The sequence below is a fragment of the Serinus canaria genome, chromosome 20 (assembly GCF_022539315.1).
Source record: "Serinus canaria isolate serCan28SL12 chromosome 20, serCan2020, whole genome shotgun sequence".
Classification (NCBI taxonomy): Eukaryota; Metazoa; Chordata; class Aves; order Passeriformes; family Fringillidae; genus Serinus; species Serinus canaria.
In genome coordinates, this window is record NC_066333.1 from 64,394 (window position 1) to 91,783 (window position 27,390).

Here is a 27,390-nt window from a genome sequence, read left to right on the forward strand (position 1 = left end):
TCCCTCTGAGCAGGTAAGGCCAGGGGTCATCCTTCCTACAGGCTACATAGCATTGCCTTGCAGTACTCAACCATCCACATGTGGGCCATATCTGCTCTAGTCTTTCCTCAAGGTTGGATTCAATTGCACAGGTGTTGGCAGCAGCAGGGCCTGGCCTTTGCTGAGGGAAGATCTCCATCACTGCTGGTAGAGACTGTGAAAGGTTGGTGTGTTCTTGGACATCCATGGCCCTGGCTCAGGGTTTGTAATGCCAGGTAGAAGGAAAGAAAACAGCAACTGAGAAGCTGAAGCTGCCCACAAGGGGGAGATCAACAGTAGAGGGGGGCAGTGTGGAATCACTCGAGGCACCTGAAGCCACTGGAAGCACAGAGCATTCCTGGACAAAGCCAGCTAGAAACAGAAAAGAAGACTGAAAAACCACTCCCTTCCCCCTCCCCTCCAAACCCAAACACACCCAAAACAAAACAACACCTACATACAAAAAAAGACCCAAAAACATTAAAACATTAAAGAAAACCAAACAAAACAACATCACCACAAAAAAAAACAAACTAAAAAAAAAAAAAAAAAAAAAAAAAAACAGAAAAAGAACACCACCCCATAAAACTGCAAAACACACATAACCCCAAAGAGGACTTCATTATCTTGCTGATAGTGATCATAAGCAGATGAAGGTACAGCTTTTTGATATTGCCAGCCACCAAAATAAGCTGGCATACAGCAAACCTCCATGACCAGCACTGTTTGCTGTGAAAGTAGGTTTACTTTGTTCCACCCAATGCCAGGGAAACCACTTTGGTATCTAATGGCCTGGATCACATCTTCTCCCAGTGCAACAATGTCCACTGAAACGAGGGCACTGAACCAAGGATGCACCTCAAAGTGACCCAAAAACTGGGCCTTGCAGGGCACATAGTAGAGAAGCCAGCCTGGACACCTCAGGGAAGAGAGGATTGTGGGCTCCCAGACCACCCACCAACACGTGCATTGCTGAGCACAGGCAGTTGTTTAAGAGACCAGTTCAACAAGCCCTCTGTACCTTCAGGAAAAGCCTCTGGAGGGACCTTGAATATTTTATTGTCCACTTTGATCTCCTCCCATCTGTACTCTGCAGCAGGGATTGAGTTTTTCTTGCATAAACTATCCAAGATCTGTGTGGGTTTAAAAGCATCTCGCCACATGTTGTAGCCATTTCTGCATGGAAAATGAAAACATCAGGAACTTCTTCAGCTTAAGTTTTTTTTCTAGGCTGTGAAACATCCTTCCTTCCCTGTAGGCTATATCACTAGAACCCTGCTCAGATTTCCACTGGGCTTAAAGAGGTTAAAAAAAGTCTTAATGAATGAAAAGCTAAACAAATTCTTTCCTGACAGAAAACAAGCTGGACTTGCACCCCACAGAACTATTAGCTTCTGAGCGGCAGAAGCAATGCTAGGAGCAGGAGCAATTCTAGATGCAGTTCCTAAGCGAGAAAGAACTTTTAGCTGTGCTGGGTACTCTGCTCCATTCTGACAGCTAATTTTCCAATAGCAGGGTAGGAGAAGAGAAGTTTGCAGAAATTTGGCCGAAGATCTGGAGAATCCATATGGAAGGAGGACAAAGGAAATCAGATGTCCTGAGTGTTGCTGCTTACAAAATGCTGCCAGAGAAACTGCTGTACTTTCTGCAAGAGGTCAGAGTCAAGCAAGCACTTTTCTCACAAAACACCAATTTGTAAGGAATAAAGAAGGTTTTTTTGCTATTTTATGTAAGGTATATTAGATTGCAGTAGGAATTAGAGTTATCACAGGAAGCTGGTAGGTGTCTAAAGAGATAGAGTTATCCATATAACTTGTAGCAAATCTGTGGAGCACCTGCAAATACATATTCTGTCTCACAGAACAGGAGGAGCTCTGTTACCCACATGTGGCAGGTGAGAAGAATGTCTATGGCCCTCATGTGTCACATTGGTACCTACAAGTCATACTGAGCAGCCACTCCACAGTTGGCCCTGTGCTTGCTGAAGAATCGATTCTCCAAGTCAATCTTGGTCTCCCCAATCAGATCATCAGATCCAACCAAATCATGATCAAATATTGCCACAGTGAGTTCTGATTCCATGGGAAAGGAGACTGTCAGCTCCAAAACTCTGGACAGAATCAAACAGGAAAACACAATTAGCGAAGAGGATGGAAATGAAACACATGCTCTGCTTTGATAATCCTGTACATTTAAGAACTGTATTTGACAACTTAAAGGCCTCTGATAAACTTTGGTTCTCTCTAAATTCAGTATGTGACATTTTCAGTGTGCTTGTTCAAACAAAGGAATTACTTTTCCAGGAATGTATGGCTCAGATAGAGGGCCTGGAGTTAGGGAATGCTCGGCTTCCAATTTTAAGTCAAGTCCTTGGATGGGCTCACCTCCTAACCAAAAGCATGATGGCTCCTGAATTAGCTGGAGGCAAGAGACATGCCCAAGGGCTTTGTGCAAAAGCGTAAGATTCTCCATCAGAAAGGAACAGAAGACCTTACATGCTGAACCACATTTCAAGCCCCAGATTTGCACTGTTCTTATTAAGCCCACTAAATGAAACCTTCCTGCATACTCTCCAAACACAGGATTGAGCTGCTTTGTGATGTATCGCTCCTTGGTGTCCTTCTGCTGCTTCCCCACAGTCACCACCACATAGGGGTCTGCTTTGCCATTGGGGTCTGCTGGAGAGAGATTTGTAGCCTGGAATATATATAAGAGATACTGCTGTATACAGCTGTGGAGGGCAACCTGCACAAGGAACATTGCATAGGCCTGACCCCACCCAAGCCCGCTTGGTCAGGTCCCTCCAGCAACCACCCCAGCAGTGAAACAGCCACTGGATCCCACACAAATCCTCACTCTACAAGCCATTGATGTCTTCAGCTGTGGACCCAGCTACTTGCTCATGATCTCAAGGCAGATGTGGGGAGCCAAGAAATGCCCATCTGCCCATCCTCAAGCTCAAAGCATGGAAGACTCTCCATGGACAGGATGTAGGTGCCTTACACTGGAAGAGGCTTCAAGCCAGTATCACATTTTTCACCAGCACCACTGCTTGCATTTACTGAGCAGAGAATGGCAGAAGGTCCACAGGGAAGGGAGAGACCGCCAAGCATTACTGTCACCTCCCCCAGAGACTTACCTTAACAATGTAAACTCTTACAAGAACCTTGATGGGTCTGTTCCTTGGAATGCCCTGGGAGACCTTGGGCTCTGTAACAGCTCCCTCACTGGGGTAGACATAGAAGGAGCCCTGCAGAAAATATTTTTCAAGGAACAGTTGGATATACATGGGAATATCTCAGAAAGGTTTGGAGCCACCAGCTTCACCTGCCAACTAGAAAATCAGAGCCATTTCCCCATGCACACCACAGACACCCTGTGCCCATAGGGACAGTGCTTTCCAAAGGTCAAATCATGTCCACATGGCCCAGGCAATCCCTGCTTGCAATTTAGTCTGCAGGCTGTCATACTTCTGCCAATTTCAGATCTGAGCACCTCTAGGAACTTTGGATTGCCAAAGACAGAGGACACCAAACGTTTTCTAGGGACAGCTACAACTTCTGTAGTTGATATTTCAGAGTCTTCAAGAGCTCCTGGATGGGAGGATGATGCCTCTTTTAAATAAGTTTTCCTAACTTTAAAACCAGTGAAGCTTACTTACTTAATACTTATATGCATACTGAAAAGACCCAGAGGCTTCAACCAGAATGAGTCCTTTATGCTTCATGCTTTCTCCTCGCAGCAGCTAAAAAAATCTAAATTGGATGGATTTATAAGATAAAAACAGTAGGACCACAGTACAATTGCTTCAACAGACACTAACAGTACCCTGGCCGTGCTGCAGCTCAAACTGCACACCCATGTACTCTGCAAGGTTTTGCTGGTGTTAGCTTGCTCTGAAATACAGGTTATAAGGATCTTCTTCCATAAGCAGCACAAATGTCTTTCAAATGAAACAGTACCTTGTACTTCCCCACATAATGTTCGTCCTCATTTCCATCTTCATCTTCATTTGCTTTGCCACGATGAAGGGGGAAAATACACAACCAGTCTTCAAAATTACCAAACTCATGTTCCAGCTCAGAGTTGTAGATCTGAAATAAGTAGAAAATAATTTTCTTGCCATCTCAAAGGGAAGGAGAGTCAGAAAGACCTTCCTTTCTCTGTTTCAATTATTTCACCTAGTCCTACCTTACTTCTGTATTACTCAGTGCAGGATGTTAATGGTTTTCCTGCATGTCCCTAGGGCCAGCCTTAGATGTGGATGCACATCTCAGCATGGCTCCAAGGTCTTACTAGCTGCATCAAAGTCCAACAATGGTGGGGCCTCAGTACACACTGCAGGTTCTCCTCTCAGCATAACTTCCACTGCAGGAAGGTGAGGAAGACATGGACAAAGGGCCAGGGCTGAAAGTGACTAGGTCACCCCAGTTATCACCTGAAGGGTGGCAATGAGCTTCCTCTTGGGTTGAGCAGGTTCAGCTTCAATCACTGCCTCATCCTCTGCTTCCATGTCAATGGAAGATGCATTTAAATTCCCTCCGTCTAGAAATGATGGTAAGAGATTAGGAAACACTCTGATTTCAATCATCATGTCAAGTGTCTCTACATGAAATCACCCCAACCACAGTTTCTGCTTTCACCCAGGACTTTGGCCTGTGTCACAGCAACAGGAGCTATTGCTATTTGTTACAGGTGTCCTTCCAGCATCTTCGGCTTCCCAGCACAGCATGGCTGGATGGGTGGAGGGACAAAAATTGGCACAGACCTACCTGCCTGTTTGGCTGCATGGCCGCCATTCAGACAGGAATTGGGTGGAAACCAAATGAAGGAAGGTGGTTGGGCCAGTTCACAGGTGCTGTCAGGGAAAGCACAGAGGAGAGTCCACCCTCCTCTTTGGATGAGTGCTTATTTGTTGGCCTGTTGGTTTGGGTGGCTAACTGAAGCATCACTGCCACTTTCAGCACAGCCAGCTGAAAAAGACCATGTCTAGACCTTTCTCAGGGGCACCACCAAACCAAGGACAGAGCGGGTGTGTGTTTGTCCCATTTCCCAAGGCTCCAGATCCCTCAAGTGCTAATGGCATGCAGGTACCCTCAAATTCTCTCCTTAAATTGTGATGATTTACTTCATTTTTATACTTTTCACTTTCCAAGGTCAGAGCCGTAGGAGTCACTGCTTACACCTCTGTAAACCTGAACCTACAGCTGTAACACTGTTCTCAGATCAAAAAAAGATTGTTATCACTGTCCATTACCTCTGGTACCTCCTGTTACCTGATTCTCACCTGCACCCCACATGAGTACCCCATAAGCACAGAGTGATTCCCAGATCCTGGCAGGAAAAACTTTCTGGACAGTTTTTCCTGCCCGTCATCCTCTCCCCATCCTACCACTGCTTCCTGGTCTCACGTAGACAATCTCATGATGCCTGCAGTTGATTTTTCTGCATTTTTCTCACACAGGAAAACACTTGCTTTAACACCATTTTACAAGACTCCACTATTTTCCAGGACTTTTCTAACTATTTTCCAAATTTTTTTCAGGAAGCTTGGTGTTTTCAACTTGAAATAGCCTGATAGCCCTTGTCAATGTCTTCAGCCTCTCTGCTCACATTTATGTTTTTGTTGCTGAATGTTGCAAGGGTATTGTCTGCACAGACACCATTCTCGCAAGCATAGTACCCTCTGGGATGGTATAAAATCTTGGTTCTCCCCACTAAAGGGTGAGGTATTGCTAGAGAACTCACCTGCATCATTCAGGTCATCATTCTCAACATCTTCCTCATCACTGCATGCCTGAAACACACACAGTCACCTCAGATCTCTGACAGAAAAGGCTTCTTCTTCCAAGCACAGAACACTAACATTTTACTGCCAGCAGAGTAAGACATAGCGTGAAATCATTCTGCAATAACATCATTGCAGGATCGCATCCAACAAGTGTCTTAATGACTTTTTTCTTCTCCCCAGATCATCCTTCTAGCTTCTTTTGATTAGAATTTAAGTTGACAGTGCAAGGAAGGAAATTTGGAGCAGACCTGCTCCCATAACACATACTAGTACATAACCAGGACAGAGTAAGCAGCATGAAAGTCCCTGTTAAAGTCAGCAACATCACATTTTCCTCAACAGAAGCTGCCTCATTCTCACACCACTTGAGCACCGAGCCTCAGGGATGTTTCAATACCCACCTCCTGGTGAAATCAGCCCACCTGGCAGATGCTTGATACCTAGCTACCTTAAATATGCTTGATACACTAAAGTTCACATCTTCATACAGATCCATGCCAGGAGAGCTCCTATGACACTCAATATGGTTGAAAATATCTTCATCAGACCAGTGCAGCCTATTTTCCCTTCTTTTGGCAGCTGCCACAAGATATTACCTGGTTATACAGCTCTTTCAGGGATGCATAATACTTGGACCACCAATCCAGTTCTTCTAGTTCGGTTTTTTCCTCTTCAGATTCATCTTCCTTCTTTACAAGCTTATTGATAGGAATTTTCTTCAAAGGAGCCTTGAGAGAAAAGAGAAGATCATTCAGACGGAAGAAATGACCACCCAGGACACTCATGGACCCTCCTCCAGTGCCCTGGGAGCCTCTGGTAAAGGCTCAGCATTCAGGCAGACCACAGGCGGTGCAAAGCTGCCTGTGGCTTCAGCTTTGCTCTTTGCTACAAAAGAAGCCATTCTCAAGGCACAGGGCAGGCCTCCTTAATGTCCCTGTGCCAGAGCCCCAGCACTGCCAATGAGCAGGCAGGAGAGAGGAGAGTTTCAGTCCAGAAAAAGACCTTGGTGAATGAAACCTAACACTGAATTTCTGAAATTTTTTGTTGTTGTTTGTAGTCTACAGTCTGGTTTTACAAACTTCAAAATTTGTTGGGCCCAACACATCACTCACCTTCACAAAACTAAGGGGGTGACTGCTGGAACCTGGGTCACCAGCTGCCAGTCCAATATTTACCACAGTCTGAGATGGAAGATGGTGAGATGAGACATTGCAAGCTGAGATGAAAATAAAAAACTTAATGTTTCCATGCATTTATTTCTGCCCACTACTTCTTACTTTCAGCTACAGGAAAATCCTTCCTCTTAAAACTAATCTGATTGATTTCAAAACTTTTTAAAGCAGACCCTGCAAAAATTCTGCTGGAAATCCAGCTACAGTACTGAGATTAACCACCATCCATCAATATGCTTGTTGCTGACTCCCAGGAATTTAGAATTATGAGAGATACCTTCCCTGCTCAGAAATAGCCACAGATGGATCAACCTTTACCTTCTGCTTCATGCTTCTAGATCAGGAATGCTGGCTATTGCTATCAGAGAGCTATTTAGCTGAGCTATTACCCAATGAACAGACCTGGAAATATGAGAGAACTGAAAACTTTTCAATCCTTGGTCCTAGTGGACTAGCTCCCTTGAGGTCTCATTGAGCAAATTCTTCCCTGTGAGGGTGGTGAGGCCCTTGCACAGGTTCCCCAGAGAAGCTGTGGCTGCCCCATTCCTGGAAGTGTTCGAGGCCAGGTTGTACAGGCCTTGAAGCAATCTGGTCTTGTGGAAAGTGTCCCTTTGGCAGAAGGTGGAACAAGATCATCTTTAAGCTCCCTTCCAACCCAAACCATTCTGTGATTCTATAACCTTGTGATTGCAGGGAGAGGATTCTGCTGCCTGGCTAAGAGTAAGTGGAAGAGCCAGGGATCTTTGCCACTGGCAAAACCTGCCTGTTGTCTCTGTGAAAACTTCTCCAAGTAGCTTACCTTTGGGCACATCCTCTGGTTCCTCCTCCAACACTCTGGGAGAGAATTTCATCACATCAGACACGACATGGCTACCCACAAGCACAGTGCGCCCAAACGCACGCTTTTCCATCACAAAGATGTTGAGGGGAGGGTGCAGGTATACCTGCTCTGGGAGCTCCTGCAAAAGTATTATGCGTAGGGTTCACAAGAGTAAAGGTGATCAACCTGTGTTGAGCTATCAAACTATGGCAGCCCTATCACATAAGGAGAAGCCTGCTGGCACCTTACAGCTATGCCCAAAGATCAAAGCCTTGCAGTGACAGGCCATGTCTAAGATGGCTCTTGGTGGGTAATTTCACAAAGGTTTTGTTCTGCAGCTGAACCATGAGGTCATGGGAGAGCAAAATCCTGAAAGCAGTTTCCCTCCTTCTATGCTGTCCCATGCAATGAGGTAATACAGACTAGCCATGGTGTACCCTGCCATGGCAGAATCCATCTTCCCACTCACCACATCCATGTATTTGACCAGCTCAGTGAAGTTGGGGTTCTCTTTATAGGACACAATAACCTCTGACTCCACCTTCTTGCCAGCACATTCAATGATCACCTGAGGCTCATCCACCTCAAACAAGTTCACTCTCTTCAGGTCTCTCAGGCCCCAGAACAGGATCTGAAGCACAACATGAAGCTGCTGTCCGAGACATGCCAGCCATGCCACTGCCCATGCTATCACCCCCCACCCACAGGACACAGTCCCCAGAAGAGGCGCAGGCCTGCTCTCCCAGCTCAGCTGCCCAGCAGCTTTGCCTGTTGAACTACTCAAATGGTTTCCCCCTCAGGTCAAGCACCTCCATTTCTGGCATCTGCTCAGGCCTTACAGGCACATTTGACCATCAAACTGGACTCCCTCACCAAGCCATGCCCTCCACCCAAGGGCAGCTTAGGGGAAAGCCAGTGCAGCAGAAAGCGGCGCACCTCTATGCGAAACTCCTTCAGTACTGGACGGATGCCCTCAGGGATGATGAACCGTCCAGCACGGGGGTCTTCCAGGTAGTCAGGCTCCTTGGGCTCCACATCCTCAGGCACTGATGGCTGAACCAGGACACAGCAGGTGATGAAAATCACTTCTATTCCATGCCCCTCTCTTCCACCTTCTAGTTCTGTGCTCATAGGCTGTCTGTGCAGCCTCCTCTCATTGGAAAGCCAGATATGGCCTCCAACTTGGAATTCTGGTGGGTCCCATGCAACCAGCTCCTCACCCACATAGCTCTCCTCAGAGAGCTAGCAATCATGTGCAGCTTTCTACAAGCCTGTTACCTCTAAATAGCCACTGTAATCGAGCTCGATCAGTTCAAAAGTGGCAATGAGCTCTCCCGCTGCTTTGCTGCCTCTGTAGAAATCAAAGAACTGCAGGGCAGGTTTGGTGTATGGCTCATCAACCAGCTTCACCTGTGGGACAGCAAAGGCCTGCCCGAGGAACTCAGAGGAGCCCTGCAGGAAAGAGGGGAATGACTCAAATCATCCCTGTGGTATCTCACCACCTCAAAGACGACCACTAATTCCAGCCAATCTGGGGCAGTACAAGACTAGTCTTCCACCCATGTTATCCTCTGCTCCCTCCTGAGCTAGGAACAGATAAAGGCATGTTTACAGCAGCTCCACTTAACTCCCAGTTCATCTCCATGCAGAACTCGGCAAACGGACTGGCACCATGCACCAGAGGACATCAAAGCTAGATCAGATTTTTCAGAGTCTCTTCCAGACAGGGTTTGAGTATCTCCAAGGATGGATACACTACAAGCTCTCTGAGCTACAAGCCAAGCATGTGTTCTACCTCTGTGTAAAAATTGCTTTCTTATATCAAGATGGGTTTTCTTCCTTGCCAGCTTGTGCTCATTGCTTGCCTTTGGGCCCCTTGGTAACTTCCATGAGAAATCTGAACTAAGCTTTTCTATCCTTTCCTACCTGGTAGCTGCAGACAGCAAAAAGACACTGGCTTTCTCTCAACCTCTGTAGGCTTATTATACTCAGCTCTCCTCCTCTGTCCTGTGCTGCATCTTGGTGGCATTCTCTGGACTCATCCCAATATGACAGGGTTTGTGTTGTACTGGAGCCACAGGAAAGCTGCTGAGTTACAACAGCAGAACCTGGCTCAAGTTATGTCATTAGCCTTAGGATAGCAAAGAGGCTCTAGGAGACAGTGTGACTTTAAAGCACTAATACAGAGAGAAAAGGGAGGACTGAGGAGGATTGATCAATGACATGTGGGGACACAGGGAAGAAATGGCCCGAAAAGCAATATCAGGATATGAGCCCTCTGCAATGAACCTGCCAAGGAAGCAGGCATAATGTTTCTTCAAAAATAAGAGATCATGGATCCAACAAGCACTTAGCAGCCCCTGATGAGTTTAGAATATCTCTGAGACAGAAAGTTTCAACCTCAGCCACAGTCCCCATGACTCACTATTACCACTGGACCAGCACCAAGCTGTCATGTAAACCAAACAGAGAAGTGGCAGCACTCAGAGATCTTCTGCCTTCCCTTTTCCAGAAACAACAGAAGGAGGGCAGCATGGCCATACTTACAAATTTATTGTGGCTGAAAAGGTTGATTATAATGATGGGGGTCTCTGTTTTCAACTCTTCTTTCTTCCCATCAATAATAAGCTGGTCAAACAAAAGTAGCTCATTCCACATAGGGCTCAGTGTCTCCTCCAGCATCTGCAGATGGAGACAGAAGACCCAAGTGTTCCACAGTCAGTGGAAATAAACCACATAGAGGAAAGAGAGGAACTCTGGGCTGACTCCCTCTCTCACACAGCCACATGCAGCTGGTGGCTGGCAGGAGGGATGTGGTAAAGTGTGGGATCAGCACTCAAGGTCAACTAGCACATGCCAATCAACATTTGAGACCATGCTCAATGACTGTCAAACATTCCCTGAATATAATCACACTGCTCAGAGCATAGATACCTGAGTGCTTGCAGATACAAAAGTCCCAGGAGGACTTCCATAGCACTGACCTTAAACATGTCAGTGAGGCCATGGTCATTTTTCTTTCCCCAGGTTCCCAAGATGACAGAGGCAAGAGTTTAAGTGGTCTCACCCTGGTGGTCTGGCAATGAGTTGAAAACACCACTCTTGCAAATGGATCTGAAAGGCCATTATCATCTGCAGGGAGGATCCCTCGAGCCTGATACAGATGGGCTCGGAGCTGGAAATAGCTGAAGTCTGGTAAGAAAAGGAGAGAGGGAGTCCCTGACAAAGTCCTGTATGAGGCCAAAAAAATGCCTGAAGGAGAAGGCCAGCCAGATAAGAGTAGGCACATTCTGTGATGAATAGCTACCACTTCTAGGGACTGTAGTTCTCAGGCTAGTACATCTCAAAAGGTTTAGCCAAGACAGACAAGCTCAGTGGGCTCCCCAGACACCTCTGGGAAGTACATGGTATGTGACATGTGAAATGTGCAGTGTTCTGCTATGAGCATCTACTGTGGGGGAGCACCACCAAGCCTCATCAGAGGGGCAGAACTCATGCCCATTGCCAATTTGGCAGCACATTCAATGGCTACAAAGCTCCTATTCTGTCTGCTGCTTTAGCTGTGAATGTGCAAATACATCCTCATGAGATCAAACTGGATATGCCTATCCCAGTCATGCCTTGAAGACAACCCTAGATCAGGTCCTAATTCTCAGACATACTACAATTCTCAGATCACAGTGTGGCCTGAGATGAAGGACTGTAGGAGGACAATTCACCACCCCAGACACTAATCCATGAATGGGACCTCTCAACTCCCTGCTCTCCTCCTTGTCTGAAGAACTGGTATCTGCACTCACCATCCCTGCTGAGCCGGCTGGGAGGGCTGTAGGCAGAGAGCTGGGCTATCTCCTGCTCCCTCTCAGAAAGGAACTCTTCAGGCAGCTCTGCCAAACAGTTTTTCGCATATTTGGTTACCCCAAGCCACATGTAGATTTCCAGTTTGGCAAAGATCTCACCAGTGTGTAAGCCAGGGACCTGAAAGCACAGAAGGTTTAGCAGGTTTCACACCTCAGACCAAGATGATCACCATCAGCCTGGAACTGACCAAAGAGCACAGGAGAAAGAGCACCACATCAGCAGAGGCAAAAGGCAGTGGTGGAGTGAGAGCTGTCTTTCTTTGTGAACTCTAGGATTTCAGGAAGGAAAGCTGAAAGCAAGAATGGGGAAACAGCATGAAGCAAGCAAGAGCACACTGTTTTGGTATAAACCCTACCTTCATAAAGACAGTCTGGATCTTTGCACAGTCTTTGCCTTTCTCCTCTTCAACTACTGAGTAGAGGATGTTTTGTGCAGGAATTCTGGCATATGCCACACGCCTGTTGTTGCTGAGCATCCAGATGAGTACGTCAGGGAGAGTGCACTGGGGCTGGAGGGAGGGAAGGGAGGAACATCACAGCAGAGGAATATGTGTCATCCTCCTACCATTGACATGGTGAAAGCTTCATCTCCCCACGGGAGGGACTGCTGAGCAATGGCGGTTTAAAGATCCAGAAATAAAGGACCTGACATTGGTCACATACTTCTGAAAGTCAGCCCTGCAAATATGACTCTGGGGGTGTTGTGGTTAAACTCTGGCTGGAACTCAGCCCAGTGCAGCCTGTCACTCACTGTCTCTCAGTGTGATGGGAAACAGGTTTCAAAATGTAAAAATGAAAGCAGTCATGGATTGAGATAAAAATAGCTTAATAGGGAAAGAAAAGGCTTCACACACAAGCAAAGCAAACCAAAGAATTCATTCCCCTCTTCCTGTGGACAGGCAGGTCTTCAACGATCCCCAGAACAGCAGAGTGACTTGGGAAGAAAAACATCATCACTACAATTGTGCATGACTCTACCCACACATAGGTAAAGATGTGAAAATTATTTGACTTTACTTGGTGAAAGACTTCTCCAAACTTCAACAGCATCTGTCCACCTTATGTCAGCAAACATGGTTGACACTACAGAAACACGCCAATTTTTTTCAGTTACTTAAAATAAAGCAATGAAACTCTGAGCGTGAAGAGTCTCTGCTATGGATGACAATCTTATTCCAATGCAAGTTTGAATCCACAGAAAGTACCTATGGTCAGACCCTGGTGGAAGTGCAGGCAGCATAAGCAAGGCTGTTTTCCAAGGCAAAACCGTCTGCTGCAGACAGGGCCTTGGGCTGGTGGGGTGGAGAGGCCCAGGAGGCCTGGAGCTGGTCCAGCTCTGCCTCTTACCCACTGCAAAGTTTCTTGGACCCCTGCTCTGCCACCAACAGCCCTGCAAAGCTGCCTGGGCTCATCCCTCATTAGAGTGATCATGAAACATGGTAACTTTCAGTAGCTGGAACTTGGAATTTTACATAGTGAGAGAAGACAGCAGAGGAAAAGCTTCAGCTCAGTATCTTCTCCTTGCCTACCCTCTTCAGCTCAGAACAAGGGTTCCCTAGTAGCCACTGTACCTCCTTAGCCACGGAGCGTATCTTTGCCAGGATCCTCCTTGTCTCCTTAACCTTCTCCTTGACATTGTCTCGGGTCAGGTGCCGCCTCACACGGAGCCCCTGCTTTGCATACAGGATCTGAACAGAAAGCACAGCTGTCACACAACCAGTCATGCCCCACTGCCGCCCCACTGGGGGGTCTGCAGGGAGCCTATTGTGCTGACCAAGTCCATCTTGCCCCATTGCACCCTGACATCCACCATGGCTCACTGCCAAGTTGCTGAGAGTAAACCTCCATGAACCTGTCACAAGTCATTGAGCAAAGAGTGCCATGAACTGGAGACTACAATAACTCATCAACCTGGCCAATATAATCCAGCAACAGAAGTCCATCAGCTTTAAAATCATTTGGGGCAGAAAGATGTCTAAGGAATAAACATTCCAGAAGCTGGTGGTCTAAGGCTCCAGATAGTGCCTGTGGGAGATCTTGGCCAAGGAATAACTTGGGGCCACAGTAGTGTGGGATTATGAAGATGTAGGAAACTGCAACACAGGGCTTGGCTTTCACAATTATTAGTACATATCAGAGATAGTGTACACATCTGAAGAGAAACTTTGGGATGAATCAAAACTAATAATGGAATCCAGAAGAAATTCAGGATGTACACCCACTATGGACTGGCAAGGCCAAAAAACTCATCTCTTAGGTGGGTTCTCTCTTCCAGAGTCTCTCAGGCTTAGCAGAGTACCTTCACCATAACTCAGGTGATGACACGCAAGGAAGCAGAGGGAAGGGAACTGGGACCCAGATATGCCTAAATTTTATTTCCTGCTGATGTCACTGCATTTTGGTCAGCCTTTCAAAGCTTTGTAGTCTGACAGGGTCTATGACTCTACAGCTGTGATGGAGGGTATGCAATTGTGCTAACTAGCTCTCTCATTCAGCTAGCTAGTCTTGCGTGCCGGGTGGTAAGTGTTGCCCTTTCTAAGGACAGGCAGATGAATGGCTGTTGTAGACCTGCTGGATATGTACTCAGCCAAGCGGCTGAGTTTTCAGGAGTAGCAGATCTCAGTGAGGCACCACAAAACTGCCTGCAGGAATATGGTACACCAAAAGGCCTCCAGCAACTTACCAGGCAGCATTATGCATGTCCTCAACTACATATGCTCCAGTGGAGATGAAGGAAGGTATCAGGGCAAAGCATGTGCGCATAAAAGGGGGCAGCCATGGCCAGTCCCTTTCTCTATTCCCTGTGCCGGAAATTGTATTGCTCTGAGCAGAAGTTGGGAGATGCTGTAGTAAAAGCCTATGACTGATACAGTGAGTTTTAGCTCCAGGTTTCCTTCTTAGCATCAGTTCCTGCTGATCCTCCAGAAGTTTTCCCAGAGCAGGGATTTAACAAGCTCCCACCAACCACCACCAAACCCCATAACTTACAGTGTTGCGCATCAGGTATTTTGTCCGACATCTGTCCAGGTTATTTGGACGAGCCATTGTTTTTCTCTCTGTGCTGAGTGAATATTGCCTGCAAGGAGAAAAGCAGCACAGACTCTGTATCCTTGGCACCCAACATGTTGAGCACAGCTTACAGCAGGGACACAAGCTCCAAATCCCTGATACCAATCCAGATGTGTCAGGAGGCTCCATTTCTGCAATGCCTTCTCTTCTGCAAGCTTGTTGGTTCGGAAGGTACACTGGGGATTCTCAGCACCTGAGGCTCCCTTTCTACTGTAGCACTGTGGACTGATGTGCATAACGGCCCCCACAGAGTAGTCATGGGGATTGAAACAGTGGTCTTTTGACTGTGTGATTGAAAAGATCGAAGGAAATATCCTTCACATTTAGGAAAAATGTGAGAGCCCAGGAGCACTGAGGCTGTCATCTATGACCACTCTGATTCTTAGAACAGGACTGGAGTCTCCTCTCCAAGCCTGAAGAGCTACAGAGAGGGTCCTTTTCCCAAGTCATTCTCTTTTCCTTCTGCACATCCACCTCAAAAAGAGAAGAGAGAAGGCTGCACACAGCTAGTACATAACATGATATGACCTCCTAACCTGAAAACAAGAATCTTCAGGACATCAGGGACATGCTAACCTGCATCCACCTACAAATTCCTCCAGCACCTCTCTGAGCCGCTCTTCTGCTTTAGCCTTTGGTCTTCTCAAAAGCTTCTCCACATCATCCAAACCCTGCTCCTGTAGTGAAATCACAATATTCATGAAGCTTGCACCTGATGAGGGGTCAGAGTAGAACCTTGCAAGGATGCATTTGTCACAAATGGCTTATGCCTTTCTGCAGAGCTGGGATTCATGAGTGCTGCAGATCAGCACTATGCTGCCTGGGACTCTCCAGAGCCTGAGGATAACCTTAGCATTTGTTGTTACAACACCTTGTGTCTCAGTCCTCAAGCAGCCACTAACATACACTGTGGCAAGCTCTACTTTCCTATTTTCAAGCCAAAAGGGAAAGGCACGGTCCAGGGGAGAGACTGCATCCCCTTCACGACAACCTGAGGCTGACATTCTGCTTGCCCAATCATCTGCCCAAGGCTCACACAGCTCAAGACTGGCAGCAGAGGAACTTCTTGTCAAAGACATCATATCACATCACTCACTCCTCCAGGAACCACCACTAGGCAGTTGCACAGCATGAGTCCGTCCATGTGGCCTACCCAACCGTGTCTAAAGGGCAGGTGGGACTAAGTCCTGTGAGAGACATGGACTTGCATGGGTGGTGAGGACAACAAACATCTCACACAGCAACTGCACATGCAACAAAGCACACCAGGAAGGAGCATGCTACAGACAAACACCGTGAACATGCTACCAGGCGCTCTGCCAGTTTGACAATCCGGTTGGAAATGCAGAGTCTCCAGGTGTGATCCTCCCAGTAGCTCCATACATACACACAGGGTTTTTCATGTGTCATGGGCAGGCAGCTGTATGACCTAAGGACAGCAGGCAGAGGAGGTTACAGCTGCTGCTACAGAAAGCATATGCCATATCATAACACATGCACTTGCACATCCAGCAAGGGAGCAGAGGCTGAACTCTGTCTCCCTCACAGGGAATTAATTGGCTGTTTTGGGTTCTGCACCATGGACATGAGTGCAAGCTGCTGGATCTGCCCCTTTGCCATCCCAAACTAGCACACAGGGTTTCTAGGTGAGACAGCAGCACATGCTCAGACAAATGAGGCTGACAGGAGCATGGGATGCTGCCAAGTTTTCTCACTGCTATGGGATTAAGTAGTAGCAGGCACAGGCCACACAACACAAAGACCAAGACATTGCCAGGCCTGTGGGACAAACTAGGCAATATTCTCAGAGCAAACATCAGAAGAGCTTGTGTATGTGTGTTGCCTGTTTAACATAGGACAGCATATGCCAAGAGTACTCCTCTCCTTCCTCACTGAAAACAAGCCCTTAGGACACTGCTTGTGAAGCAGAAAAAGGATGGCTGTCATTGACAGGTCTCAGTTTCCTTGGAACCCCGTCCTTGGCCATCTGCAAACATCAAGCAGACACCATAGGGCTCATAGAGTTAGTGGGAAATCCCAGCCACCTAGGCCATGGCAAGCTGCAGGGTTGCAAGCAAGAGAAACCTATGATGCATTGCAGAGCAGACCTCTAATAAGATCTGGAACAACCAATGTGGGAAGCTGTAATAGCTCCAAGAAAGGTGGAATAGAAAGATATAGACTTACTTGTCATATTCCATGGGCTCTGGTCTCAGACTCTTTGTAACTGATTTGTTCATTGCTGCTACAGCTGGAGTCAGGATTTCAGCATCCAGCTCACCATCTGAATCAGCATTCAGTAAAGGCTGCCTTTCTTCTTTCACTTCTCCTTTTTCTACTTTTTGCCATCCTTTGGTCACAACCTCTTCAGATTTGCCATAGTTTCCTTGAAGGTGAGCATTAAATTATAAACAGGTAAGTGGGATCACTCAGGTTTTTTTAGAAAATATGTTTTCTAGCTGTCAATACCAGACTCTTGGCAGTCTTCCTGACAAGAGAAACACAGGCATTTACTGCTTTGGGAACTAGTAGTTGTGTCCAACCATTGGTGCATCACATGGACAACCAGGAGATCCAAGAGGGAGCTGAGCAATTGCAAGGAGGTCTTTGTGTATGCCTTCTTCAGTTCTGCCAGCTCCACCAAGTGCCTGCTGACTACTATCGACGTCCTTACACTGGGGCCAGCATCAGCTCCTCAAGTAGCATCAAATATCTTCACCTGTCCAGCTTAGCAGGTGGGGCCTTTGACCCACTCTCAGGTCATCACTTGTTGTCACATCCCCTCAGTGCCACATGGCCAACCCCAGTATCCCAGCTTTCCCTCCTTTTTTTCCCTTTCTTGTTACCAAATCCTGCTACTTCTTTGCACCCCTACTTACTAGAAGACAAACTTTCCCAAAACAGGTACTTGTGCACAAATGGTGCAAATCTCCAGTCCCATAGAAGAGATTCAGGGTTTTAGTAAAGCACTGTGCACACTCCCTGGACTCATTCCTCATCTTTCCCAACTTCCCAAGCTGACTTGACAGGGCAGTATGAAGAACTGACTTGGCTGTCAGAGGGAGATTCACACTGTTCCCATAGTTTCTGGACATGGGGCCCTGGGGAATACCCACCTATAGAGATTTCAAAGTTGACAGGTTTCGAGCTGAGAGAGGAGTCCATCATAGTGGCTTCAAAGAAGGCAGCAAAGAGAAGGAATTCATCCTTTCTCCCCAACACATTCTGAGCAAGGAGACAGAAATCAGCCTGAGAGCCTCGTGTGCCAAAGCACTGCCTGAGCACCAGGGCATAACTGATGTCTGCCAGCCCTTCCACAGGACCTCAGCAGGATGCTGCTGAGATCACCACTGGGCTGCCAGAAGCAGGATAAGATTTCTTGAAAATCCTGGGGTTTTGGTGCAAAGCCATGGATTGGCTGATGCTTGTGTGAAGCCACTGAGAAGGTTGTAGGCTAAGGGATGGCTACTGCATCAACACAGCTTCCTCCCTCCTTGCCTCTTTCCCTTCACAGCTGGGCATGCCAAAGACTGGCATGGATCAGCCATGTCAGCACAGGAGAACTCACCTCAGGGAGTGGATGAAGCTCTTCGACCTCCACAGTGACCTCTCTGGGCTGCTCGGCCTCCTGAGAGCTCCCAGCCTCCCCCTCTCCCTGCAGCTGGCTCAGTTCTTTAGTTTTCTCCTTGGATTTTTTACTTTTCTTCTTCAGCTTCATTTTTCTCAGGGCACCTCTCATCCTGTACCCAAGCTTCCTCTCTGCTGCACTGGGGCTGCTGAAGATCTCCACTGTGATGGCCATGAGGATGCGCCCACGGTAGAAGATGCCCTCACCCATGCCTTCATTGAGGTCTTTGTGGACATCCCACAGAGTTGAGTTCTGGGGGGAGCCATACAGGTTCACCCAGGCTGGGCCAAATGTGGGGTTAAAGCCTGCAGAGACAGGGACAAGGTATCATTATGCTCCAGGGTGCCGCTGCAGAAAGACCTCCCCAAAAGAGACTGCCCAGGACACCAGAATGTCAGAGTGCCTCAGCCACTCCAGCCCCAGGAGACCAACATGCCAAGCAGAAAGTGCATGGCACAGGGCTGCCCAAGACATCTGCCCCAAGGCAGCCCTGCGAAGCCTCACCATTCCTGTCAGGGTCCGAGATCTCCTGCAGGTCAATGTAGTGTGTAGCAATGGCCACATCACCGACATTGGTATCATCCCGCACCTGGACTTTTATCTTCCTGGACAGAGGTGGGAACATCTCAATGAAACTGATCTGCTCATTCCACACGGGCTCAGTGGTGCTGGTCTCTACTGACGTTTCCCCCTGGGAAGGAGAAGGTGTGAAAGTGACAGTCCCAACTGGTGCCCAGAGAAAGGGATGCCTCAGAGCTTGTCTCAGAATGGCATGCACTCTTGTACCACCTGCAGACAGTGCCAGGCAGGCTCTGGGGGTGGCAGTGTCCCTGCTCCTTTCCCTGTTCCTGCAATTCCTCTCTGTTTCATTAATGGGGGCCTGTCCCAAGGCCCTGGCATGACCTTCAAAATCAAGGGAATGCAAACGAGCAGGAAACTCATAGGTATCTAAGGGTTGCCTGGAGCACTCCAGGCCCACAAGACTGCCAGTCAGGGATTGCTTCTCATATTAATGGATATTATAGGACCAGAAACCCTGATCTTGTGTGCTAAAACTGGGTCATTATCTCAGTAAAGTCTCTCAAGGGTCTCATGCTGAGCCCAGCTTGACACAGAAAAAGGACTTTGCTCCAGGATTTATTCCTATATTTAAGGATATTAATCTCTGCCTGCAAAGCCAGTAGCTCAGACAGTAGCTGTGCCTGGGGCTGGGAATGTCCTATGAGCAGCTCTCTGTAGAGACAAAAGCAGAGAACAGCCTTCTCATTCAGACATTGCACAGCCATGGCCACACAGCCCAGACCACTGCTAAAGGCAGCAACACCTGGGCTCTCCCAGCCTATTTTCAGTGGGATTGCTATGCCAAATGGAGGCTCCTGGCACCATGAGACCACCACATGCTGCCACACAGTCAAGGGAGAATCAGCCTGTCCCAACACAGTTTCCCCTCAGACTCACCTGCTGCCCACAGAATGAGACCTGCACATATGGGTCGATAAAGACTTTTCTCTCCCCTATGATCTTGGAGATACCACCCATGATGCCTGCTCTCATGCTGGGCAGGCCCTCAGCACGATAGAGTTTGATGCAGACCCTGGCCCAGGGTCTCTCTGCAGGGACTCTCTTAGGCAGCAGCAGATTCCTGAAAGACAAATTCGTGTTCTGCCTCTCTCCTGGAGTCCACAGAACACAATGATGGGAAATTCACTGACTGGCAGGAAGACTGGATCCTGCCTCACCACAGGGCTTTTTCACTGGGTCTTTGCCCATCAGAAGAGGGGAAAATGGGGCAAAAAAGGTAGTGTGAAGAGAGACATGGCAGTATTCCCCAGGATCGTGCAAGTTCCCACTGCATCTACCTTTCAATGTCCTCATCCTGGTTCCTGGAATAGGTGGGAAGGAAGCCCACAACATCCCCGCGTGCAGAGACAGAGATGTTGCACTTCACAAAGCCTTTCACGCCTGCCCGGGTGTCCATGGGGTCACTGATAACTGCCCACTTCTGGAAAAACCTGTGATCTGAGAGGGAGGAAGAGGAGTTCCCTAGGGAGCAGCCAGGTTACCATTTCACATTCAACTCTGTCTGCACAAAGACTGCTCTGGCCCTGACCCTGCCTCTGAAGGTGCAGGAGGTCTCACCTGCCTTCAGACAGCTGGATGGAGAAGGAAGCTCAGATCTTCATGCAAACTAAGTGCTTTAAAACCAGGGCCTTGACCAGACCCATCAGAGCATGAAGGAAACATCCGTTTCAGACAGAGCCAGGGTCAGACACAGGTATGTGGTGCAGTTCTCATACCTGGCTGGCTGTACACTGTCTCGACATCCATCTTGAACGTTCCTATGCAAGTTCCCAGAAATGGTATCTTCTTTGAGTGAAAAACCTGTAGGCAGCACAAGCCCCCCTGAGCACCATGAGGTGTGGACAGAGGTGACAGATATCCAGGAGGAGGAACACAGGGCTTCCAAGAGGTGTTCCAAAGCACAGCTGAGGCAGTGGTTGCAAGCTCTTCCTGCAGACTGACTCATCTGTGTTAGCCCAAGGACTACCCAACCACTCCCACAAAGCCCACCAGCCCACAGCCCACAGTCAAACCTAGACCAAGGCAGTCATGTGGAAACAATTCATCTTCTTCAGTCCCAGGTAAGCCACAGCCCAACAATGGAGCTAGGACAGATCTGTTTTCCCACAAGAAGTCCTTGTGTCCATATCCTGCTGGGTTAGGGCAGAGCCATGACCCCACCAGGCTAGTGTCTCTCCCAGATCCCAAGTCTTGCTCGGTTCTTGCTGAAGTCTCGGCAGCAGAAGAGACATGCAGCTTTTCACAGGGAAAGTACTGGAGACCACTTGGCAAAGGGTGTACTGGCTGGGTTTAGCTATCTTCAGAACATTTCTGTGTCTTGGGAAAATCTTTGTGCTTTGGGCCAAGGGATTTTCAACCTCTCTGCCTGCTTGGGCTTTTCTACAGCACAAATAATTTCTTAGTTCCCCTCACATCAGTCACTTACCTTCAGGACGAGACTCCAGGGTAAGGGGGCAGTAGGCTGCTGTTTGGCAGTAGGCTGCCAAACAGCAGGGCAGCAAGGCAGAAGGCAAGAAAGTGCCCCAGAGGCCCCACTGCAGTCACAGGGTGAAGTAAAACCCTCATCTGGAGGAGGTGGGAAAGCAACACTGCCCAGCACTGGCTCAGAGCAGGGCTAGGTCTCTGCCTCAGTGCAACCACAGGAAGGCCCTGTGGCTCTCTGTGGGCAGGTGATTCCAGCTGGAACACCTCAATGGTATTGGTAGCCTTGCTTTGCCCATTGCACCCAGTGTCTACACACAGAAGCATCAGGCTGTACCACTAACCAGTGAAAGATTAAGAGGAAGACATACATACCGAGATCTCTATGAGTCTGTGCAATAAAATGTCCCTCGGCTCATAGAAGTCAAACAAAAAATACTGGAAGAGAAGAGCAAGATAGCTTAGCCCCAGGCTTCGAGGCATCCCTTGCAAGGATGGTCCCAGGCACTCGGGACACTGGTGGGGCAAGGACAGAGCCTCTGTCCATGTCACATACTTCATTGTAGAAGGGGCAGTTTGTTGACTTCTGTGTCGCCGTGTGCCTCTTTTCTTCTCCCACCTTGACTACAACAAAGGGGTTGATGTTCACCCCCACCAACTTCTGTGCTTCAATTACATTAATCCCAACCTGAAAAAATATGTGAGAAAACCAGCACTCCTCCTTGTCTGAATCAGCACTCTCCTTGTTTACACCTCCATCCTGAGATAGTTTCAAGAATACCAGTATGCACATGTACAGGGCAGTCTCAATGCAGAGCTGGATGCCTAGGGCAAGCAAAAGCATGGCTGCTGAAATCTGCTACAGCCAGGACAGACCAAAGTAGAATCTGAGATACTTGTTTCTTTCAGACAAGCAAGGAAATAAAGTGTAAGAGCCCCAGTAATTTTGACAAGAGCTAACCTTCCCAGCAGCACTTGTACCCTCAGTTTCTGATTCCAAGGGGTTGAAAATGAACTGCTCCCACATGGGAGGGGCCACAGAGCATCTTGGAGAAGATGCTTTTTGTATCTTCTGTTAATACTCCTCTTTGAATTCTACTGAGACGGACACCATTGGAAAGACCGGAAAGTGGTTGCTTACGATTTACTTACATTTACTGCAACTACTTACGAGTCTAAGAGATGAAAGAAATGTTCTCACATTTGCTCTTAGTACAAGCAATTAGGCCATGGTTAAGGTACAGAATGATTGCTTCAGGGGAATGATGGTAGGAAATTCAACCCTCACAAAAACTTCCTGCTTGGTTGATAGGACAAAACATGAGTCCACATCTACTTAGAACCAGAGGAGGATTTAAATCCATAGCCATGATGGGAGACTTGCCCTGAAATCAATTTAGCCTGATGTGAGATAATCAGCCAGAGCCACCGCTTCTCAACAGCCTCTTGGCATGTCCAAGCAAGCCCCCACATAGCCCTCTGGCCCTGGTCATGTCCCACAGCTGTCCCTAAGGAAGACAGACAAGACCCTGGGAAAGCTGGCAGGCTCTAGCCCTGCTTGGGTACTCTCTGAAGCTCTGCTCAGGCAGTGTTTTGCAATGGCACATGTAGTTGATTCCCTTTGCCTGTTTATCCATAGCTAACTACATGGGCTTACTGATACTGTGGCCGGCACTCATGGATGCTGTTCATTCAGGGAATCTTACATCTTGCCCAGGAAAGTTCCACAAAGCATGGTGGTTTTCCTGCTAGAGGCCTTGACAGAGTATGTGGCAATTAAAGAAGCCCAGGCCTTCAGCAAGGTAGTAAGGGACTGGCTGTGGGGCCAGAGGCAGCTATTAGGACATGCACCCAGTGCTGCCATACCTGGAAACTCTGCGGAGTTGGGATGGCAAAGAGGTCCCGTGCAGAGCAGAGTCTGGAGCGGCTGCACAGAAAAAGAAGCCCAGGTGAGCGGGTGTCCTTGTCAACATGGACCTGAGTAAGTCCCCACCAAGGAAAGTAACAGAAAACCTCAAAAATAATGGCCCTTTGCCTTGGAAATTAGCAAATCTACAACACATGCTATCTAGGGCCTTTAGAGATGGAAGTTTTCTGACATTTTGCCAAAGCAAACTGTCATGAGCTGCAGGAATTCCCCAGGATATGGCACTTTCTACACCAGGACCCAAGCAAGGGGAAGAAAGAAGACCATGCCATGGATACCTCTTCACAGGGCTGAAGATGATGCCTGAGGCCTCAAAATCATATGTATCATAGAAATCTTCCTCCTCTTCCTCTTCTTCCTCAGTCTCCAGACCTTTTGCCAGCTTCCTGCCTAGTGCAGCAGTCTTCTTGTCCAGTTCCTTCACTCTCAGCCACTCAGCAGCCCCGCAAGCCCTGCCGCATGCCATGAGCCATACATCAGCCCTCACAAGTGGGCTGTGAACTGCCCTCCACCCAGGAGGGTGAGCCAAGACATTCAAGGGCTACTTACTCCAGCTGCTCAAATCCAGGATTGTGGATGATTAACTCTGAACTGTAAAAAACAAAAGATGTTTTTCTCTAAAGACCAGTGTGCCACGGCTGTTTTCTGATGCATTTAAGGAACAGTGCCCCAGCCACTCTCCTGTTTATTTTTTGGCAGGGACACCAGAAATTTTTTCCTAAGCTTATCCACTGTCCATGTGTCTGGTGTTTTCCCTCTAGTTCCACAAGTGACACTCTGCAGGCCTTGCTGCTGCCTGTCATCCTGTTTGCCCAGAAACCTACAACTCCTCTGGCTTTGGCCACTACCAGCCTGCAGCATGCATGGAGTTGCTGGAGGCCAAAACCATGCTCTCTGCAACTTTGCAACCACAAGCCAGGAGGGCTGCAGAAATGCTCTTGGGGCTCTCCTAGGGAGTCCCAGGACTCCCAGTGCCTACAGTGGATCATTGCAGTCAAAGGCTTGTTATGATAACAAAGTATCTCTTTATCCAAAAGCCCTGCTCCTTTATTGCTGCTGTAGAGTTGAGATGCATCAGTCTGGCCAGAAGTGGAGAGTAAATGAGGCTGGATTGCAACCCAAAGGCTGCCACTCACAAAGGCAGCTCCACAAACTGCCTGGAAATTTGCTCTTCCTAGGATTTCCATACCTGTCTTTCATAAGGTAGACAAAATCCTCTTCAACCCAGCTCCCCGCTGAGCTATTTGGAGGCTGCTAGCGCAAATCCAACTCAATGTAGATCTACAAAGCAGAAAGTGAAAGGGCCTGAGAGCTTGGTAGCCACAAAACAAAGGCAAAAATGTCACAAAAAAGAGAAAGGGGGACGTAGAAGAAAAACAAGAAGTGAGAAGCTGGTGGAAAGACACAGAAAAAAGGTGGACATATCCCCACAAGAAGTATATTTATACCAGACTCCCATTATCTCTCTCCATCTAATAAGCTAGACATAACAAAACTCCCTCCTCCACAGCTTCTCAAACTGTGGGAACTCAGCACATCACTCCTGATGTCCAGAGCTACCGAGAGAACCCCTGGGGGGCTCGGGGGCCTTGGAATGTTGCCAAAAGCACTTGGTGGCTTGATTTTGATCCATCTAGGGATGTGCTACCGATGTGTGAGGAGATGGAACCTGTGGGAATCAGTCGGGTGTGAATGGTGAAAGGAAAACATAGTTATAGGGTAAATTACAGATTTTGGGGTTTTGGTACAGGGGGGTTATGGAGACAAGATGGAGGAAACAAGGCATGTCACAAGACTCTTCTTTCTTCTTCTTGTCGTCCATCTTCTGCTGTGGTGTTGGCACTTGGGGATTGGTCTGGGGTGAGAGTGTATCCGGTGACGAGGGTGATAGGTATTGCGGATAAAAAGTAAATATGATATACATAGTTTTTGATATAAAAGACGTACCCGCCTTGGGGGAAGGTCAGAGTGCCTTTGGCTGCCGTGCTGGTCAGACCCCAGTCAGGCAGAGAAGGGACTTTGTAGATAAGATATAATAAACAATTCTGAAGACCGAAAAACCCTGGAGTCCAGACTCATCTTTTGAGATACAGCCTGCCAGAACCATCCTAAGCGTGTGTGGGAGCAGAGACGAACAGCCGAACTCCATATTAAACTCCATGTTTCATTGAATAAAACTGGCTCAACTTTACAAATCTACCATAAAGAGGCCCAGAGAATCGCCTCAAGGCAGTTTTGACAGGGGAACTGGGGAGAGCCCTGTACAATAACATGCAGGATTTGGAGCAGTCTCTCTGGAGGAAGCATAAGACAGCTAGCACAGGATCCCTAGGAAGGACAGCTTGGATTAAAATGCTGGAGAAGCCACCAGCATATCAAGAGCCTGCATCATAAGAGACAAGGAAGGACAGCCAGGGATATACAGAGAACTCTGGGTATTGGCACAGCCAACACAGGTCTGAACACCCTTGGTCTGCAGGTGGCCGGCCTGATCTCAAACCAACACAAACACAAATAATTTCCCAGCAGAGACCAAAGACACTGGCATGGAAGGGATCACCCCTTAGTATGCTGAAGAGGATGTACTCTGGGTTCAGAGCTCAATCCCTGGAAAATGCATATTTCTGGGAAAAGAAATGCAGCCCAAGAAATCAGCAGTATGGTGATCAGGAAAGGCAGCAGCAAAGGCTGGAAGGAGACAAAGCTGAATGAAAAGCTAAGGCCCTAAAAACACTCCTTCAAATCACCAGGAGAAGAAGGGGTGCAAGTAACTCTAGTCCCAGAGGAGAATAGGATTTGGACTAGCAGGAAGTCTAATGGCTTTATTCCCACTTTTCTAAAGGAGCAGCATCTCTCTTGGGCTCATGTCTCTTCCAAGCTGAGCTGAGAGGGTCCCAGGCTGCTCTTAAATGAGCAGTCTTTTCTGCCCTATTTCTATCCCCTGCAGTTGTTGTTGTGCAGCCAGGGTTGCACAATCCAAAACTAACCCAGCAAAACTGAATGTGGTTGGGTTTTGGTTGGAGCAGCTCATCAGCACATGTGATGCTATTAGCACAAGGAAAGAGGCACCCGGGGCAAAGGGCTGGGCCACAGTGTACCTCTGACCTTACACAATGGAGTCTCTTCCAAACCATTACCAGCACCAAGAGGTGAGTCTAATCCCTGTCTCTTTGCTGGCATGAACATTTATCAAGTGAGCTGCATGGGCTAAAAATCATCCTGGAAATGGACAATTTCTACCTGGACCTGGTCCATGATCCAGGAGTCCAGTAACACCAGCAACCTGTACCTGTGCCACTCAGGCTGGTGGTGTGGTGGCCACAGAGCTTGCATACCATGTGCCACCATGTAGTTTAGTCATACTGCCTGTGTAAAGAGCAAGCAGAGATGCAGCACCTTGCAGGACCACAGCCTCCGCTTCTGCTCTTCCTGCCTGCCAGCTGCTCTGGCACAGGTCTGGCAGTCTGGAACCCACTGAGCTGTGCCTGCACACCCAGCTGGCAGGAAACAGCTCATTTTAGGGTGGTGTTCATCTTCTACAAGTGCAAAGGACCGACTTAGCCCCAATACCAGGGCTGGGGGAGAGTAGAACCCGCAGAGCAGAGGGGCAGTCAGGTGTCAGTGACACTCATGCTGTCCCAGACACTCATTAAGCCATCCAGTTAGTCCTAGTGTTTAACCCAAAAGCTTGCTGGGGGTTCCAAGGCACCCTGCCACCTTCCACCTCACTCCATCACTGCAGCAGCCCATACACATGCACTTCACGGTGCGTGAAGCAGAGGAGATGCCACTTCCTACATGCATTTCCCAGATTTGAGAAGGTTTTACAAAGCCTCCCTCTGTTCATTCAGGCCCTTGACAGTTCTCCAGGAGCCCCAGCCCCATTTGTAGATGCTCCTAGAAACCTCTTGGTGGATGTGAAGTGTCTGTGGAGAGATGGCATAAATGCCACAGTGCTTCCAGTTCAAACAGTGTTTTGGATTCCCCCTCAGTCCCCAATCCTCCTGGAGAGTACCACATGAAGTTTCCCAAAAAGTCTTACTGACTGCTGATAGCCAGGCTGTCCACAAAGGACTTACATCAGTGACTCTGTTGCTCTTGT

General features: G+C 48.0%; 1 protein-coding gene across 3 annotated transcripts in view; it reads right to left on the reverse strand.

Moving 5' to 3' along the window:
* LOC103823675 (fer-1-like protein 4) overlaps positions 1 to 27,390 on the reverse strand; it is a 37,771-nt gene extending 10,381 nt beyond the window's left edge. The window contains exons 1-35 of one of the 3 annotated variants that reach the window (XM_018923866.3): positions 27,368 to 27,389; positions 24,478 to 24,569; positions 23,838 to 23,879; positions 23,567 to 23,740; positions 23,228 to 23,288; positions 21,918 to 22,049; positions 21,737 to 21,799; positions 20,656 to 20,740; positions 20,218 to 20,377; positions 19,817 to 20,000; positions 18,863 to 19,049; positions 18,299 to 18,663; positions 17,847 to 17,955; positions 16,918 to 17,116; positions 16,039 to 16,159; positions 15,307 to 15,407; positions 14,650 to 14,737; positions 13,233 to 13,349; positions 12,018 to 12,170; positions 11,602 to 11,779; positions 10,869 to 10,993; positions 10,349 to 10,483; positions 9,080 to 9,253; positions 8,738 to 8,854; positions 8,271 to 8,432; positions 7,781 to 7,940; positions 6,922 to 7,025; positions 6,406 to 6,537; positions 5,767 to 5,815; positions 4,457 to 4,563; positions 3,981 to 4,112; positions 3,158 to 3,268; positions 2,588 to 2,715; positions 1,958 to 2,128; positions 1,040 to 1,194 (exon numbers count right to left, since the gene is read on the reverse strand). In XM_018923866.3, the coding sequence (XP_018779411.2) occupies positions 1,040 to 1,194; positions 1,958 to 2,128; positions 2,588 to 2,715; positions 3,158 to 3,268; positions 3,981 to 4,112; positions 4,457 to 4,563; positions 5,767 to 5,815; positions 6,406 to 6,537; positions 6,922 to 7,025; positions 7,781 to 7,940; positions 8,271 to 8,432; positions 8,738 to 8,854; positions 9,080 to 9,253; positions 10,349 to 10,483; positions 10,869 to 10,993; positions 11,602 to 11,779; positions 12,018 to 12,170; positions 13,233 to 13,349; positions 14,650 to 14,737; positions 15,307 to 15,407; positions 16,039 to 16,159; positions 16,918 to 17,116; positions 17,847 to 17,955; positions 18,299 to 18,663; positions 18,863 to 19,049; positions 19,817 to 20,000; positions 20,218 to 20,377; positions 20,656 to 20,740; positions 21,737 to 21,799; positions 21,918 to 22,049; positions 23,228 to 23,288; positions 23,567 to 23,740; positions 23,838 to 23,879; positions 24,478 to 24,488 (4,492 nt within the window). In that variant the 5' untranslated portion in view covers positions 24,489 to 24,569; positions 27,368 to 27,389. Of the gene's footprint in view, positions 1 to 1,039; positions 1,195 to 1,957; positions 2,129 to 2,587; positions 2,716 to 3,157; positions 3,269 to 3,980; positions 4,113 to 4,456; positions 4,564 to 5,766; positions 5,816 to 6,405; positions 6,538 to 6,921; positions 7,026 to 7,780; positions 7,941 to 8,270; positions 8,433 to 8,737; positions 8,855 to 9,079; positions 9,254 to 10,348; positions 10,484 to 10,868; positions 10,994 to 11,601; positions 11,780 to 12,017; positions 12,171 to 13,232; positions 13,350 to 14,649; positions 14,738 to 15,306; positions 15,408 to 16,038; positions 16,160 to 16,917; positions 17,117 to 17,846; positions 17,956 to 18,298; positions 18,664 to 18,862; positions 19,050 to 19,816; positions 20,001 to 20,217; positions 20,378 to 20,655; positions 20,741 to 21,736; positions 21,800 to 21,917; positions 22,050 to 23,227; positions 23,289 to 23,566; positions 23,741 to 23,837; positions 23,880 to 24,477; positions 24,570 to 27,367 lie in introns of all 3 variants that reach the window. The other 2 variants (XM_050982234.1, XM_050982235.1) reach the window with 2 other exon arrangements.